Below are 16,599 nucleotides of genomic sequence, written 5' to 3'. Positions count from 1 at the left end.
TGAATAAATATTTTATAATTTGTAAAAAAAAGTCTGAGTATAATAATTAATAAGTAGGTACCAGATTAAATATTAGACAATATGTTTTATATTTTTATAAAGACTGTTAACTTTAGTATATAAAATGTATTAACTCGTACAGAACTAATTCAATTTTCATTTAGATGAATCAACATGCACCAAGTGTGAAAATATTATAAACGATATAATATAATGTTTATAATATATTATCTTCATATTCTTCTAATTTGGTATTAAACTAAGTTATCAATTTACTATATAAAGAAAAAAGGTTTAATAAAGGTAAAAAATAAAAATCAGGTGACTGATAAGTAACATTTGCACGTTAAATAGGTACATTATAGTTTAAGTAGTTGGAAATAGTGCTATATTTTAGCGACGCTATACAGTAGTGAAGGATTTTTTTTTTTGTTGGAGCGACGCATGTATTATGTATAGCATGTATTATGTATAGCATGTATTATGTATTGCGTACTTGATTTGTAGCTATATATTATATATTTAAAAATTACATACACTAGAATTTGAATGAAAGCATAAAAAAAGAATAAAGGGGCGGGTGAGTTTGCTTGGTGAATCACTCTGTATATCGATGTGTAGGAGTATATCACGTTAAGAAATTATACGCCTATTCTAATTCACCACAACGATTAAATTGCACTTACCTATATAATAGCGCATTGCTATATGGTGGAAACGCGTACCTGCAATATTGTATATAAGAATATAATTATAGGTATAGACTATTGGTTTTATAGTATAGTACTATAGTGGGTATTATATTATTATGGTTACACTTTTACTGTTTCATAATTGCGATTGCTTCCATGATGCGTATTATAATAATATAGACACCGTAATTTTATTAAAACGACCGTCATAGTAATTATGACATAGTACTCGTGGTGAAATTGTGTCGCTAATTATTTTACTTTTATATACCTATAAAATCTTATTTTAATTATCAGGTTATTGGTCGGTTGTCTCTATATATAAATATAATTATACAAGAATAAAATATATATAATACTGCAGTGCGTTTTTATGTTGTGATATTATTCAACAGTAGCTATTTACACAATTTCATTTGGCTCCTTCAGCCCTCTATAGTCTATTATTATAGACTATATGGTATATAGACGATATAAAAAAAAAATAAAAGACCCTATATATCTAATAGTATCTACCTACCACAATAATCAATTCTGACTTTTTTTTCGGCCGAATAGAAAATGTAATGTACGTTTAGTTTGGCAACATTAAAATATCAATTCTAAGGTATTTCCTGCAGCGTGAATAAAAAGTAAAACAATTATTTTATTCACATATTGTATCCAACATTAAAAGTATTTGGTACCTACCAAAATGTGGTATTTTTGCTTCTGAGATTTTTTAACGTTACAATCGCAGAATAAATTATGCACTGAACTTTTTTTTAAATAAACTTCATAAAACGCGACGGTTAAAAATCGCGTTATCTCAAACAAATTAATAACACGTTTGTAAGTCACGCACGGGAAACACACGGCTTTAATCCAAAAATTCTATATACGCATACCTCCTATAGTGCCTACGCATGTTTTTTAACCGTACAATTTAAAACCACTGTCGTTTAATATTATTATTATATTCTAAAGCGAACTCTGCGCAATGTCACCATTCGTTTCCCGACCAATTACTCCACACGGTGTCTGGTATAACAACTAAATAGAAGACAGTCCCTGGGGTAATTTTTATATTCGGTCACCTTGAGCGAACGTGTCGGCTCGTACGGTTGGACGCGTCGTATCTATAGATATAGGACGAACCACACACCGGCGCAGTTCTCGCGGCCGACAGACGAGGGGGTTGGTTGAAAAATTAACCGGCTGCCCCGGTGGTGTGACAGTGACGTGTGTCCAAATTACATCAGAACGTTTCGTACTTGCGTACACATATTATATGTATAGAGAAACAGAAGCTGCATGTGTCGACGACAGGGACGGTCGCATCCGCGTGTCGAATTTACAACACTTCTGATCAATCTCCTTCTCGCCCCCCACTGTGGACGATTAATGGCCTAGAAAACGTCAAAAACTTACGAAAATGTCCCAACGATTTCGTCGCACCGGCGTTAAAGCTTCATTTCGGCTCGTTTGTCACCGCGGATGCCTCCAACGGGTACGTGATACTGATACACGGTCGGCGAGGGGGGTAACGATGAGTGTCCCTTTACAACGTTGCGCACCGCAACGCGTTTGCCAATAAAAATGCCGTCGTCGTGTGTGGCATAAATCATTGGTAGATTTTTGTCTTGCAAAATTTACTAACGCTAGTTGCCGCAGCGTATACCCTAGCATAATAATAATTATACAATTATAATAATATGTCATAATATAATGTAATATATCATTATAACATAAACTTTATATGCTTTCAATTCGCATTCGCTGGCCGATATATCGTGTTGATGTTGTAGTTCGTGTTGTTTTATCGCCTCCGTGTTTCGGGGCCAAAAAAATACGACGTGTGTGCGCAGTATATTTTATTGAAACTAAGAGGTTCGCACTATATCTATAATAAAGGTTTGTATACGTATTTGTGTAATTTGTATTATGCCAGTATTATGTGATCGACATAACAAAAATCATATTGCAGCTAGCTGTTCAATATAAATTATATTATACACCACTTGATATTTTGTATTAATACGATGTTTAATACATTATAATTAATGTATACAATATATTAAGATAATTTACGGAAAAGTCGACCGGGGCAGAGAGTGAGCGTGATGTGATGGATGAACCTGCGGGGACGCGTAGCGCAGAGTGACGTCGTGATGGTCCCCATTATTTATAGATGCGCGTATAGTGCGTGTAGCGGCTATTTGGATGGCAAACGAACGCCGCCGCAGTCACATTACCGCGGCCGGTGAATAAAAATAAATTTCTGAAGAAATAGTGAAGGAAAAAATTAAAAAAAAAAAAAACCTATAGTCCAAAAGAAAACATATGTCCGTCGGCCCTGTATAATAATATTATGTAGGTACACGCGCGGCGTTTGTTGCTTTTGCCAGACAACCGTGTGCCGACGCCAATCACGTGTCACCGTTTCGGCAACGTGTTTTAATTAGACGCCATCGCGGCGGTATTAAGTAGCGGAGGTGACGAAGGACCCCTCCCGAAAAAGTTTTCCTATCGACTAGCATAATAACAGCCCGATGTCGACGTTGCTGTTCACAGTGACAAACTTTTCAGTACATTATGCATTATGCACACAATATATACACTTGATACAATATCATTATTATTTTATATTATATCGTGTATACACACATACGACAAACATTTTACAACACCAGAGGTAGCTAGGTAGTTGAACAAATAAAGTTGAATCTAATCGAATTACAGAGTTGATTTTATTTTATTAATATTATCCATTCTGTAAATATTTTGACCGAAAAGTTGTTCACACGTCCGTGGAGCATAATCCACGTGTACCGTCCCTATATGTTGAATGTTTTTTTTTAAATATATAAGTAATATTGGTTCTCCGAAAATAAATTGTATCTAATATAAAACTACCCACACAGACAGGAAAAATAATATAAAAAAAATATTATTTTTTATAAATACACCGTCTAAAAATGAACTCCAAATTATTATTGTATCTCCCTAGTGTATGTCACTTTTCCCCTTAGCGACTAGCGTACATAACAAATATCATATTAGATAAGTACCTAGTATTTAAAAGATTATGTTAAACGTCGATATAAATAATTTACTTTTGAGTGATCTAAATTCCAATCTCAGTTGGATAGGTATTATAGATACTATGTAAATACATTGCGATGGTCAATTTCTCACTAAACATAAATCAATTGGTATTGCATTTAATTGTTTATGTTATCTCAGTAAAATTCTCCAGAGTCTTGTTCTATTGTATCACACGTTTGAACATTTAAACCATAACAATCGTTTAGGTATGTAATACAATGTATACATTGTTGTACCGAACTGGTATATATTATATTGATTTAATTTAATGTCATTGTATAATTATATTAATAACTAATTATGGATCAAATACAGACAATAGAAAACGAATTGTAATATACTAGTTATAGATAGGTACCTATATTAAAGTTATTATTGATAATATTAACCGTGAGTGATTGTATACACTTTAATAACTGAGGGATTTGTGTATCTAAAAACGTAGGTACTATTCTTATAGTCTTTTGAAATATAAATTTTCATACATAATCTCAAGTTTATATGGTTTTTGTTTAACACAAGCCACAAGATAATTATGTTTACAGTTGTAAGATCATACTTTTTGGACCTTAATAATTAACTCTACGATCGAGTGAGTTTGAATATAAATTATAATTTGAAGTTATATAACAATTTTATCATTCACAAAAATATCATATTATCATATTTTTTGTAAACAAACTTTTCAGGCAACTTTAAGTAATGGAATATATTAAGATATAACGTAGGTACACGTTTATGTTCTTTAAGTCAACTAGACTGGAAAAACATCATTAATGTTATTAATGTACTTGAACCGAAATGGAATTAGTTTGCAGATTATAGAAGGTTGTAAACAAATTCCACTCGAAACTGTATAATGGTGCACGTTGTTCTGTCCATACATATAGTGCTATACGTTTTTATGTTCCATGCAGTATAATATTATGTTATTGACGTCACTACAAGCCAAAATTATTCCCTATCACGAATACAGTAATAATATTATATGTGCCTAAATATACGAATATTTATATTTTATTAAATTATACAGTTTCCCATCATTATTTGTGGATTTTGTTCTTTCCATCGAATAAAATAAAACAAGTGTTGAAAAATGCAATGTGTATTATTTTTATAACTTAGGCCTAAAGAATGAACAATAATATATTCCAAATTAACGTTACTGCCACATAAATTAAAACATAATAGTATCGATGGTGAATGTATGTATGAATAATGTTCGAATGATTTCTCAAAAACAAGTAGAATACTCCAGAACGTCCAGGTATATATTACTACTTATTTGATCTATGTAATAGGCAATATTGGGTACATATTAAATGTTATTATATTTGGTTGTTTGATTTATTGATGGACAAAATAAATAATAACACATTTATATTGTAATATACATATACTTGACAAGAATCGACTGCTATTATCGCAGGAAACCTGATTAGTCGATTACTGGACGATATAATATAACCCCGTGGACGAATAAACGACCATAAAACAAACACGGGGATTAGACATTACTGTGGAAACTCGACAAAAAGTCTCTTTGTATAAACATTGAATATAATCCCTTTCGGGGTTGTCGTCCGCACGAGATAAATGGTTTTGTTTGCTCAGCCTGCTGGTCATTATATAATATATACATATATAATAATATATATTATACGTCTCGAGTTCCGAGCTTTTTTCTCGCTACTTCCTGTTTTTGTCACAACCCGTAATATACCTAGCGCACCACATGCACATCATATAATACATAATATATATATATAAGCAATATAAGAACCTCGGCCCCCGTATACTTGTCCGTTAATTAATTTGTTTTTTTATGTGTGTCCGCAGATTCCAAGAGATCACTTCTACGAGGGTTACCGAAAAGGTTTAACACTGGCTATCGCTACTTCCAAACTGTATTCCCAGGCTCCTTTACGAGTGTCAACGAGGTAAGAGACTAAAACATAATATTTGCATATAGAGTTTGAAAAACGACTTTGATTTCTCAAAACTTAAAATTAATTAACAATCAACGAAACTTGTATACATACATACATATTGCATATATATATTGACACATACACACATGTATTCTCATATGTACCGTGGTTCTGTTAGGCTATACTAATGAGCGTCCTTGACCGAACCGTGTTCAAAGTTGAACACAAATTATTATAATGCCGGATTTAACGTTTTCGTGTCGTTGATGTGGTTGGATAGAATTTTCCGACCCCAGAGGCCCGAAGGAGGACGGGAATACTATTCCTCCTACTTACATGAACACACCCGACATTCGCGTCCGTTCGGCCGTGTTCATACCTGTTCATGACAGACCCTCTATTTTTCAGCCTTAAGTAAGTCATATGGGTAGTCAGAGGAGTCTATTGTTGTAAAAAAAAAAATAAAATAAAAAAAATAACTTCGTAGATGTGTAGACGTATGAGTAGAAGTTTGCGGTTGATATTATGATAGTGTCCGTTGAAAACTTTTTATTTTAATTGTTTTATTTGATTTATTTTATTGTTTTTTGTATACTTCTTAAAATAACTTGACAAAAACGGCTTGATCAAAGTTAATACATAATATTTTATATAGATTTGTGCAGTACATCAATATTATAGAATCATTAAAAAAAAAATTCACTAATCCACTAATGCAGCGATCAAACAGCTGAAATATGCACATGGCTTTCAATATATTATTATAATCATAATTAATACTGACATTTATCGATTGACGGGCGCTAATTTTCTCTTGCATTAACACATGTATTAATGTATATATTAAATATATATTTTGTTCTCTTCTGCTTAGACTATTATATACATATATATTATATATCTTCATTCTTTTATTATTATTTTGTTACTTACCGTGTTTAAATATATATAGTTTTTAGTGTGTTTAGAATTAAAAATAACACAGAAACATGTTTTATTTGATTTAATTTTAATGTAAATACATTTGAAGTCTCTCTAGATTGGGTTAATAATCGTCCCGAATAATATTTCTTGCATGGTTATCAAATTTTATTGCGGGCAATATTTTTCTCTGATGGATTTTTTTGTTTCCACGTCATATTATTATATTATCAAGTCTAATTATTTTATAGTGCAGGAAAATGATCATGTCAAATATTCTAATATGTATCCATTATTATTATATATCAATAATTAATATAATACATAGATTGGTATATTGTAATATTTTAATCGGCACTATGATTTATTATGACGTCGTCAGATGTTGAACTTGTCGTTACAAACACTAAGTTGTATATATATATATATATTTCGTTTTTGACTTATGCATTATTCAAAAACGTTTAATACATGTACGCATTCAGCCTTTTGGCACAAGCAATTTTTCTCTGTACATATTTAATGTATATCGTAAAAGGTCACTATGGCTAAAAGCTATATAGGTTTTTATTTCGTGCGGGACAAAAGAGAGACCACTTGAAATTGAGCTTTTGCTTTCATACATATAGGTACGGACTCGTTTACATTACGGACTAGCTATAGTCATTAAAAAAAAAATGTTACCAATAAATATGAGCCTCGTATACAAAATACCACTCTATTTTTCACAAGTGCATATGACGCTATTAATTATTTATCGGTCTAGTTTACATATAATTTTCACATAAAAATGCAATCTCTTGCATATTATTTTCACTGTTTGATCAACGTATCCCGTGTTTTTCTATGAATAAAAGAAGTTCTTTTTTTTTTGTTATGGCTCATTGGAGCGGTAAATTAATGTTCATCTTGGCTGAGCTAAAAGGGTCTTCAGATAAACAATTTGCAAAAAAACAGTTCGCAAAAGAATGGTTGATATGTAATAAATAAATAAAAACCCCATAAACCGAAATTGAAACCGTTTTATAAATTATATTAGCCTGAATTAGGTACAGGTATGTAATTTACAACAATTTAAGTAAAAAAAAACAACAATAATATGGAACAATTTAACACATAAACCTATGGAAATGCTATACATATGTTGGCGAGTATTCTACTTTTATAAATTCCAACTGTCGTAGTTTCGTATAATTCACGTTTATTATAAATATATACAAAGTATAATATAATTCATGGTGGATATTAAAATATAGTTACCCGTCATATATTATACAAAAATGACAAGTTTTACAAAACATTTCTAGTCATAACGGTCGGTATAATTCGGTTCAATTTTTATAAAAAAAAAAATCATGAAACAAAATAGGATCAATTCAATAATTGTGGCATGTTATATAAAATTAATGTATATTCTTTTTAATTATATCATTAATGCGTATAGGCGCAATCATGGGTGTTTAGTCGGGGTAAGCTCCCACAAAAAACTGATCAGATACATGACGTGAAAGTGCATAGGTAGATGCAATAAGAAAGATATTTCTTGAGTTTCTTCAAAATAACCTAGTCCCTCCAAACAAAAACGTGAAATCTATATTCTCTCTATATCTATAATTTTATCCTATGATAATGTTTGTTATTATTTATTACCTAATATATTGAGGTAAAAGTTATAAATGTATGATAAATGCTTAGAATCTGTATACATATATATCAATATACATACCTACAAATTATTATTATGAACATTTGGATCACTCTTTAATACGGTTTAATAATTTAATATCAAGCAGAGTTTCACACCGATGTAGACATACTACATCAACTAAATAATATTTTTTGTAGATTGGTTCTGTATATATATATATGTATATATATATATGTATATATATGACGTCCGTCTTCCACCCACCATACCATTTTATTTTCTTACTTTGGTGCGATAAACTCAAAACTAAAATTGTTTAAATCATTAATATTCATAGAGTTTAACGAAATTGTACTGTTTGGCGACTCATACAGTTACCGTGTGTACAAATTTGTAGAATAAAGTCAAATATATGTTTTTAGTACATTTAAGTCTACAACCTTCATATTAAACTGTTAAATAACATTTTAAAACGTCACAAGCAAACTTATAAATAAGTTTTATAAGAAAAAAATCAATTAAAAAAAAGTAGTGCTATGTAATAAACGTAAAGTTATTACAATACTACTTACAACTTGTGCGTGTTTTTTTATATTCACAGCAGTGCAATACCTATTTCAATAATAAATTTAAAATTAATTTCAAGCGATTGTATATAATATTATCACAAACATTATATTATAGTAGTAATGATAATTCATTATTATAATGAGCGCTACTGTATATAAATAACTGAATTATTTGTTATTGCAGAATACAAACATTTTAATATTAGTTTTTTGAAAACGGCATGATATTATGATACACCGAGTTTATGGTTAATAATATGTAGGTACCTATAATATGTATTTCATATTATTGTTATTATTATAATGATAACTGGTGCAGTTGAGTAGTGTGTGCACCACGCCGCACAAAATTTATGTCGTGGCGTATTCCTCGTTGGAAATACGTTGTTGGGGGGGCGGGGGTCGTCAAGTGGTGGTTCGTGTTTTGCCACGACTGGCAATATATGTATATCTAAATTAATGTATATATACACGTGTAGTGTACAATGTACATCCGTGGGCCGAGGCCGTCCGTCGGGCCGTTAATCAATTTGCAACTTTTAACCCGCTGTAGATTTATTACACCCGCCCAATGCATTCGGTGCCGCGCGTTAAACGGATATGCCACCGCTGCGCGCACTGCACCATCACTATAGCACCCAGGGGGTCAAGTGTTATTTGATTTCGACGGCCAGAATCGCGAGAGCATGACGTTAACTCTGGGTAATCCGCGGGCGTGCAACCCTTCCTCGGGCACAGTCACAAGGACGGATGTGGGTTATTTTGGTTCCACGGGGCGTAAGATAATATATATGGCGTCCAGCATTGAGGCGTTTTTAAATAAATATCGTATTGTATAATACATTAATATATTATAATACTGCACGTGTTTCGAACCACTTCGATCGAGTACAGGGGTCAATAATGTTGCAGGTTGTGTTGAGTCCGAGCGACTCGTTGCCTGACCGTACCTCGTAGACCAGGATATTTTTTTTAATTTGTAGGGAATCACCCGCCGCTAATTGAGCATGATAATGTTTGAACTGAACTCGGTGACTTGATCTTGCAAGTCATAATCCTAAGGGGTGTGAAATAAAACTCGTATTGACGATTGAATTTTTTTATTATGCTTTATTATTAATTATGATATTATACTAGAGCACTGAAATAAAATTGAGATCAATGCACTCGCGGCGGTGATGGCTTTTATACATCACTGCCCGTCAACGGTATTTTTCGCTCTCGCAGCCTCCGCGACCATAGTCGTCGTTCGTGAATACAATGATATATATATATATATATACAAGCGAGCACCGCTTAGTGTTTTTATTATTATTATTATTTTTTTTTTTAATAGACCGCCATTACCGCGGGTTTCGTCGTAAACATTAGAGTTCTATTTTTACAAAACGACCGGTACGCACGCCGTATAGACCGCGGACGTGAATATATATATAATATTGGTACACCTCATAAAGGTTTTCGATAAACGTCGCCGAAAAATAGAGCCACCTTCATGCGTCTGCCGTCGACAAACCCCACCCCGCCACTATCATTAAAAAACGGTAACCGTGTGTGGTAAATCAACAACATACACGATTATGTTTCCCGTGACCGAGTGCGATGGCTGCAGTGTACGTATATAATAATATTATTTATTATAATATATTATATACGCTGTTTGCGCGTTCGGTATAGTTGTTGTTTCGGACAGGAAGTGACGACGATCCACTCCATTCAATATATATTGTATATGTACGCGTATATTATACAATAACGGGGTCTGTCTGCGATATATAGCCTATCCTTTCCCCTGTTTATGGTGACGGGGTAGTATATAATATAAAGTGTATAATATATTATAATACGCAATATACGTGGGTATAATATATCTATAATATATATATTTATATATATCGTTCAGAAATAACCATCTCTCGTTTCATACCACACCCCTCGGCCCTCACCACTGTAGCTAGTATAGTTAAAATCGGTACCGCAAAACGGCATGGTACTCACGGTATAGGCAGTACCTATATATTATATAGACGAATGAAACGTAAATCGTGTCGAGTGTCTTATACATAGTATAATATATTTTAGTGTTGCCTGCTACAATAGGTATAAATAGCGATATTTTCTGTTCGTGTTATGATGAACGTCGCAATTATAGCCGAACATACATAGGCAATAATCGAGCACACGACCGCGGTATGTTGAATTTCGTTTTGCAGGGCACATAATATTTCATTATGAGTATTAGGTATTTTATCCGTCATATTATTACTGAATTTATAATGGGTATGAGCGTATTTATACTTTATAGGAATCGGATTAGTTAAAAAATATCCCAAATAAAATATAGGTTCTCGCCGTCACATGACATTGATTTCTTCACACAATCATTTGAACGTACAATAAATAATTACTATAGTATTATATAACGTATAATGTTTATTTATACGTACGTGGGCACTGGACACGTGTGGCATAGTAATTGTTAATTAATTTCTCAACGATTCCCAGAAATGCTTCCGCATTGATTCAACCATTGTACCTTGAGCTATCTGCTGCCGTTTATTAGTGTCTAATAATAATTTTTAATCGACAGTAAGAAAAAAACGAGTAACTCACTGGTTTTGTCACGTTTTACTGTATACCATGACACCGTTTTAATGTAATAAACTATACTAATATTATTAGTACCTATACTGCAAAGGCTGATAATAAACGAATAATTTATTCAATTAATATATATACCTATTAAACATTACATTTATTTGTGTAACAATTTCATACAGTGATAATAGGTATATGTGATATGTGAATTAAATAAGTTATATTTTTAACTTTATACATAATAGTTTATATTAAAACTTTAGTAGGGAGTTCAAAAAAAACAAACGCGTAATTCTGTTAAGTCAGTTTTTAAATATATTTTTTAAATCGATTCAGCTTATACAAGTCTTAAGTATTTTCATTTAGTAAAGTTTCCAAGCTACTCTAAAGCACGTTCTGTAAGTGCGCCAAGTATAATACGTTCTGATTTTAACTCGCCAATAAAGTTTTACTGGTGTACAAAAAGAAAAGTTCAGAAACATTATCATCGTCATTGTGATAACATAAACAATACTGAAATTACCTCGAACAACTATAAAAGCATGTGTTACCACCATTAAAAACTAAAATGTATGATACAATTCTATGCAGATGCCGTGTACATAATGGTTATCACCGTTTAGAATTATTGACAATTAAAATTATAAAACAGTCAGCAAGTAATAAAATATATAGTGTAGTTCCCTCGTTTTTATTACTTAAAAAAATGTTTTATTTTCTAAATAAACGATAAAAAAATAAACCAAATATAATTATTAATGAACTTTAACAGTATTAATATTTGTCTAATTATCGTTATAAATATTCAATTGTAAATAATAAAACGTTGACATTTTAAGAGGTAAAATATCTGTGTTATCGTTTCTTCATAATGTTATCAACTATTTTATGCATATATCGAGATTGATATTATATTCCTAACTTTTTTTTTTATCACAGGGTGTTACCACTGGGTATCTTCCCTAATCTTATTATTCACATCACTCTTACTTCACCTATCAAACCTACTTATTATACTAAGAAATGTATAGATTGTAGATTACTTCAAATAAATAAAAAAAAAAAAAAAAAACTTTTTTATCGATACAAATTCTAAAATCTTGTATTACCAAAAACCAACTTGTAGGTACTTCTACATTATATTTAAAAAAAGCTAATCAATAGTTACTTTCTTGTTTTTGTTCAGTGACGTCATATTAAAAAATATCAATATAATATTGTTAAACTTTCAAAAAGCTGGCTAAATATAACACCGAATCTTAGTACATGGTAACTAGATGTAAGAAAGACATTTTATCTCGACTTTACCTGCACCTGTAATGATTGTAATATTATATTTTCAACCACTACCGGTAATCACTAGTCACTAATCAGTAATCAGTAAGCACCCACGTCCCACACAATAATGGTTTAATTTTTCTTAGGAGACATAGTAGAGCTTAACCTCTCATACTATTTGTTTGTAAGTTTATGATAATTTACAACAATATTACATCTAAAAGACTAGAACTGATTACGTGATCATTTCTATATTGTGTATAGGTTAGGTTGGGTACCAGTCGTGTTCAATCTCTGCCGAGATCGCGCTCGGAGGCGGTTGCCCGTGCCAATATAAGGGTCTATCTAACGCTCGAGTACTTACACCTATATATATTATAGTTGCATACGATAATAATGTTTCTGAAGAATCTCCTCGGCATTCAACGGAGCAACTTGGAGGGTGTATTCATTATCTCCTATACAGCCACTCGACTCAATAATATATACTCGCAAAATTTTGTGCGTGCCGCTCGAATGCAATGTATATATTATTATTATTATTATATAAGACGTATCGTGTTACACTCCGATTCCTTTGGCAAGTGGTGGCTGGGAGAGGTGTAGTATCTAACGGTATAAGATACTCAGGTAGTCGGAAAATTCTGTGGAAATCCCCTGGTTGAGGGGGGCTGCTGCAGAGAGTGCGTATAATCTCTTGGCAAATTCACCGGCTATATACGTCCCGACAGAATATAATGACGAAAATCGCTGCGGTTGCAATTTTTGCGCGCACAATGCATCGCGCAAATATTATTATATGAACAGGAGCGGAAAAAAAATGATACAAGAGGCGACACGGGGGTGTAGTGGGGTCAAGTCTCGACTCGTCTATATGTATATACATTATACATAGAATGAAAACTTTCCAGTCGGATGCCCCTTCCCTCGGTCGGTATACTCGCTACATATACTCGCATAAATGAATATATATATATATATAATGCATACATTCTAATCCATCGCCAACGTCAGTGTGTAACGAATAATATTATGCGTGTGCGCGTATAATATATAAAAGCGCTTTTATTAATCCTTTTCCGCAACGAGAAACCGGAGCCAAAAAATGTGCCCGCCTCGTTTTATATGATATACGCGACCAGCAGTACTCGTCGTTTGTATATATATATATTCTCGCTGTTATAGTATATGTGGGGGTACCTGCAATGCACCAAAACGCGTTTCCATATAGACGCGAACGATAGGTCACCGCACATTTTTCGTCCGAAGCCGTATTCCGGTCTACACGTCGTCGTATTATATATATATATATATATAATATATATTATGTAGCATTTACGATCGCGCACGTGTGTCTATTTAACAACGGTTTTGTACGATTTCCTCGACGTCGGAAGCTCTTCCGGACATCGTACGGGTTTCCCGTGCGAAACCAAGTAATATATATATATACACTGTGGGTCAGAGCGGGGACGGATAATCCACTTTGGCGATAGATTTTCGACGATATACGAGTAGTAACTTGTACCACTATATATATGTTTACTAGCCTAATGCGAGGATTCACAAACCGTATATAATATATATATATATATACCATTACACCACGACAAACACACTTTACCGCACAGACGACTACAACGACAACGCCGCGACGCATCAAGACCGGAAGGTATACCTGCAGTGGGCACTGGGTAGGGTGATAAAAACCGTTCCATGGTCTCTCATGGGTATACAGCGTACATGTGGATTCCGGGACTTGTCACGTATTGCATCGTTAATATATATAAATATATATATGTGTGTGTATGCGTACTCGTCGTATATGTCTAAAAGCTAAATCCCAAATATACAACGTTTGACAACATTTTGTGTACGTCTTACTACTACCCCTATAAAAAGTATGGCACTGAACATTTTAGGAAGTCTTGATCTCGTCGCGCCATACTTGTACGTCGATTTCGTATGATGAAAACAAAATAAATAATCATTTTAATACTATACCTACAAAATACAACCGACAGACCATAATATTATATTCGCAGCACCTACATTATTATTTACTTATCACGCACAGAGGCTTTTTTATTAGTCGGGCGTGAATAATTTAGGATTGTCAAAACGTAATATATATATAAAAGTAGCAAAAGTATAAATGGAAAAATACGCATTACATAATAATATATATTTAGGTAAAATACATTTAGAATCACACATAACGCGTGGATCTGTTGACAGTAAGCTCGGTATCAGTCTGAATTTATGAGGGTTGAACGTAGTTAATGGTGCTTCGTCACTCTCCCATTATAACGGTCCTCACCATATTTTATACCGATATTGACAAATAAACTTAACTCTCAAACTAAATCAATTATAATAAATAAATATAAAGTGAATAAATTCACTCGAATAAGTCGTGTACAAGTGTGATAATATTTGGTGAGAATCTTTGGAATAATTTCCAGATAAATCAAGTGTTATAAATATCACGCTCTTGGAATTTAAGTACATCTATAGGTATTCAGAAATATTTTCTGTTATACAAATGTATTTAATTTTATAATAAATGTGTTATTATCTGTTCTTCTGAAGTTCCCATATACAGATTCATCTTTTTTTTATAACTGATCATAGTCTAACACAACAAGTAACAATAGACATAAATAATTATTATTTAATCTAACTGTCATAGTACGTGGAGCTTGATAAATTTATTTGGAGGGGCTGAGCCCCGGCTCTATTTTTTCTTAAGCTTTAATAATTATATGGATTTATAACTAAAATGAAAAAAAAAAATTGAATTAATTGCCTTAAATATAATATTTCACGCATTAGGTATCATCTTATAGATTAGAATATTAGATTTTATTATTCATTAATGCATTTTATGAAAAAATTTAAACATATCACAAGTATAGAGTGAAGTACTACATTTATATTTGAGAGAGCTGAACCTCCACTAATGCTGTGAATATTATGCATTATACCACGTATAATGTATATAATATTTGTAGGTAGTTAAAATGTGAATTAAAATAATTATATATATTTAGGTATTTTTGTAAACATTTAATTTCTAAAATACTAAAAATAACTTTTAATAAATTCATAATTATAATTTGCGCATTTGTCTATGGATGTTTAAAGAAACTAAGTTTAAGTTAATTGGTGGAAAATGTTAAACTTTAATTCAATTAAAAATACCTATATATGTTGATAAATATTATAAAATATTATGTAATGTATAAACATCAAACTGTAATAATAATTAATAATACGTAAAACAGGTAATAAACATTCAAAATAATTATATTATAATATTTTTATTTTAGGTGCGATAATTAAATTAAATACCTTTCCCGTCTTTGACTTCAACTAGCTAGTTAAGTTAATCTATATTGTATTAAATATTAACGTAAAGTATCAAAAAAGTAATTATTACTTAATATCTAAGCCATTATAAAATATCTTTTGAAAATTAAAACATTACTCTTTGCACGTTTGGTAAATGAGGTTATTCGAGCTGGTATTAAATAAAAGATTAAAATATTATGATTTATTACTCGATACAGACTAAAAGTTCTGCTTAAAGTATTATTACATTTTTAAATTTATGTGTTGAGCACAAAATTATGGCCATAAATTATACCAAATTATTTTAAACGATAATATTGATATAAAAAAATAACTATAATATAATATGAATAACACATTATCACATAACTTAAAATTATTTTGACCTGTGCGTAAAGACATTATGCTTATAAATGTATCATAGTATTTACAGAAATAAACCTTTTATACCTACCTATATAAGTATTCTTTCACAATAAACCATTATAAATGTAAGAAATCAATAGCAAATACAAAAATTT

The 16,599-nt window shown here is 31.7% G+C and overlaps 1 protein-coding gene across 5 annotated transcripts in view; it reads left to right on the top strand.

Moving 5' to 3' along the window:
• Nucleotides 1–16,599, top strand: part of LOC100169433 (RNA-binding protein Musashi homolog 2) — a 63,456-nt gene that overhangs the window by 32,060 nt on the left and 14,797 nt on the right. For 2 of the 5 annotated variants that reach the window (XM_008184731.2, XM_029491819.1), the window contains exons 2-3: nt 5,619–5,719; nt 5,889–6,124. In XM_008184731.2, coding sequence (XP_008182953.1) covers nt 6,096–6,124 — 29 coding nt within the window. In that variant the 5' untranslated portion in view covers nt 5,619–5,719; nt 5,889–6,095. The remainder of the gene's footprint in view (nt 1–5,618; nt 5,720–5,888; nt 6,125–16,599) is intronic. The other 3 variants (XM_008184733.2, XM_029491820.1, XM_029491818.1) reach the window with 2 other exon arrangements.

The sequence above is a fragment of the Acyrthosiphon pisum genome, chromosome A3, assembly GCF_005508785.2.
Source record: "Acyrthosiphon pisum isolate AL4f chromosome A3, pea_aphid_22Mar2018_4r6ur, whole genome shotgun sequence".
NCBI classification, from domain to species: Eukaryota; Metazoa; Arthropoda; class Insecta; order Hemiptera; family Aphididae; genus Acyrthosiphon; species Acyrthosiphon pisum.
Note: the sequence above shows the minus strand (reverse complement) of the source record. Positions and strands in the feature narration are given on the sequence as shown.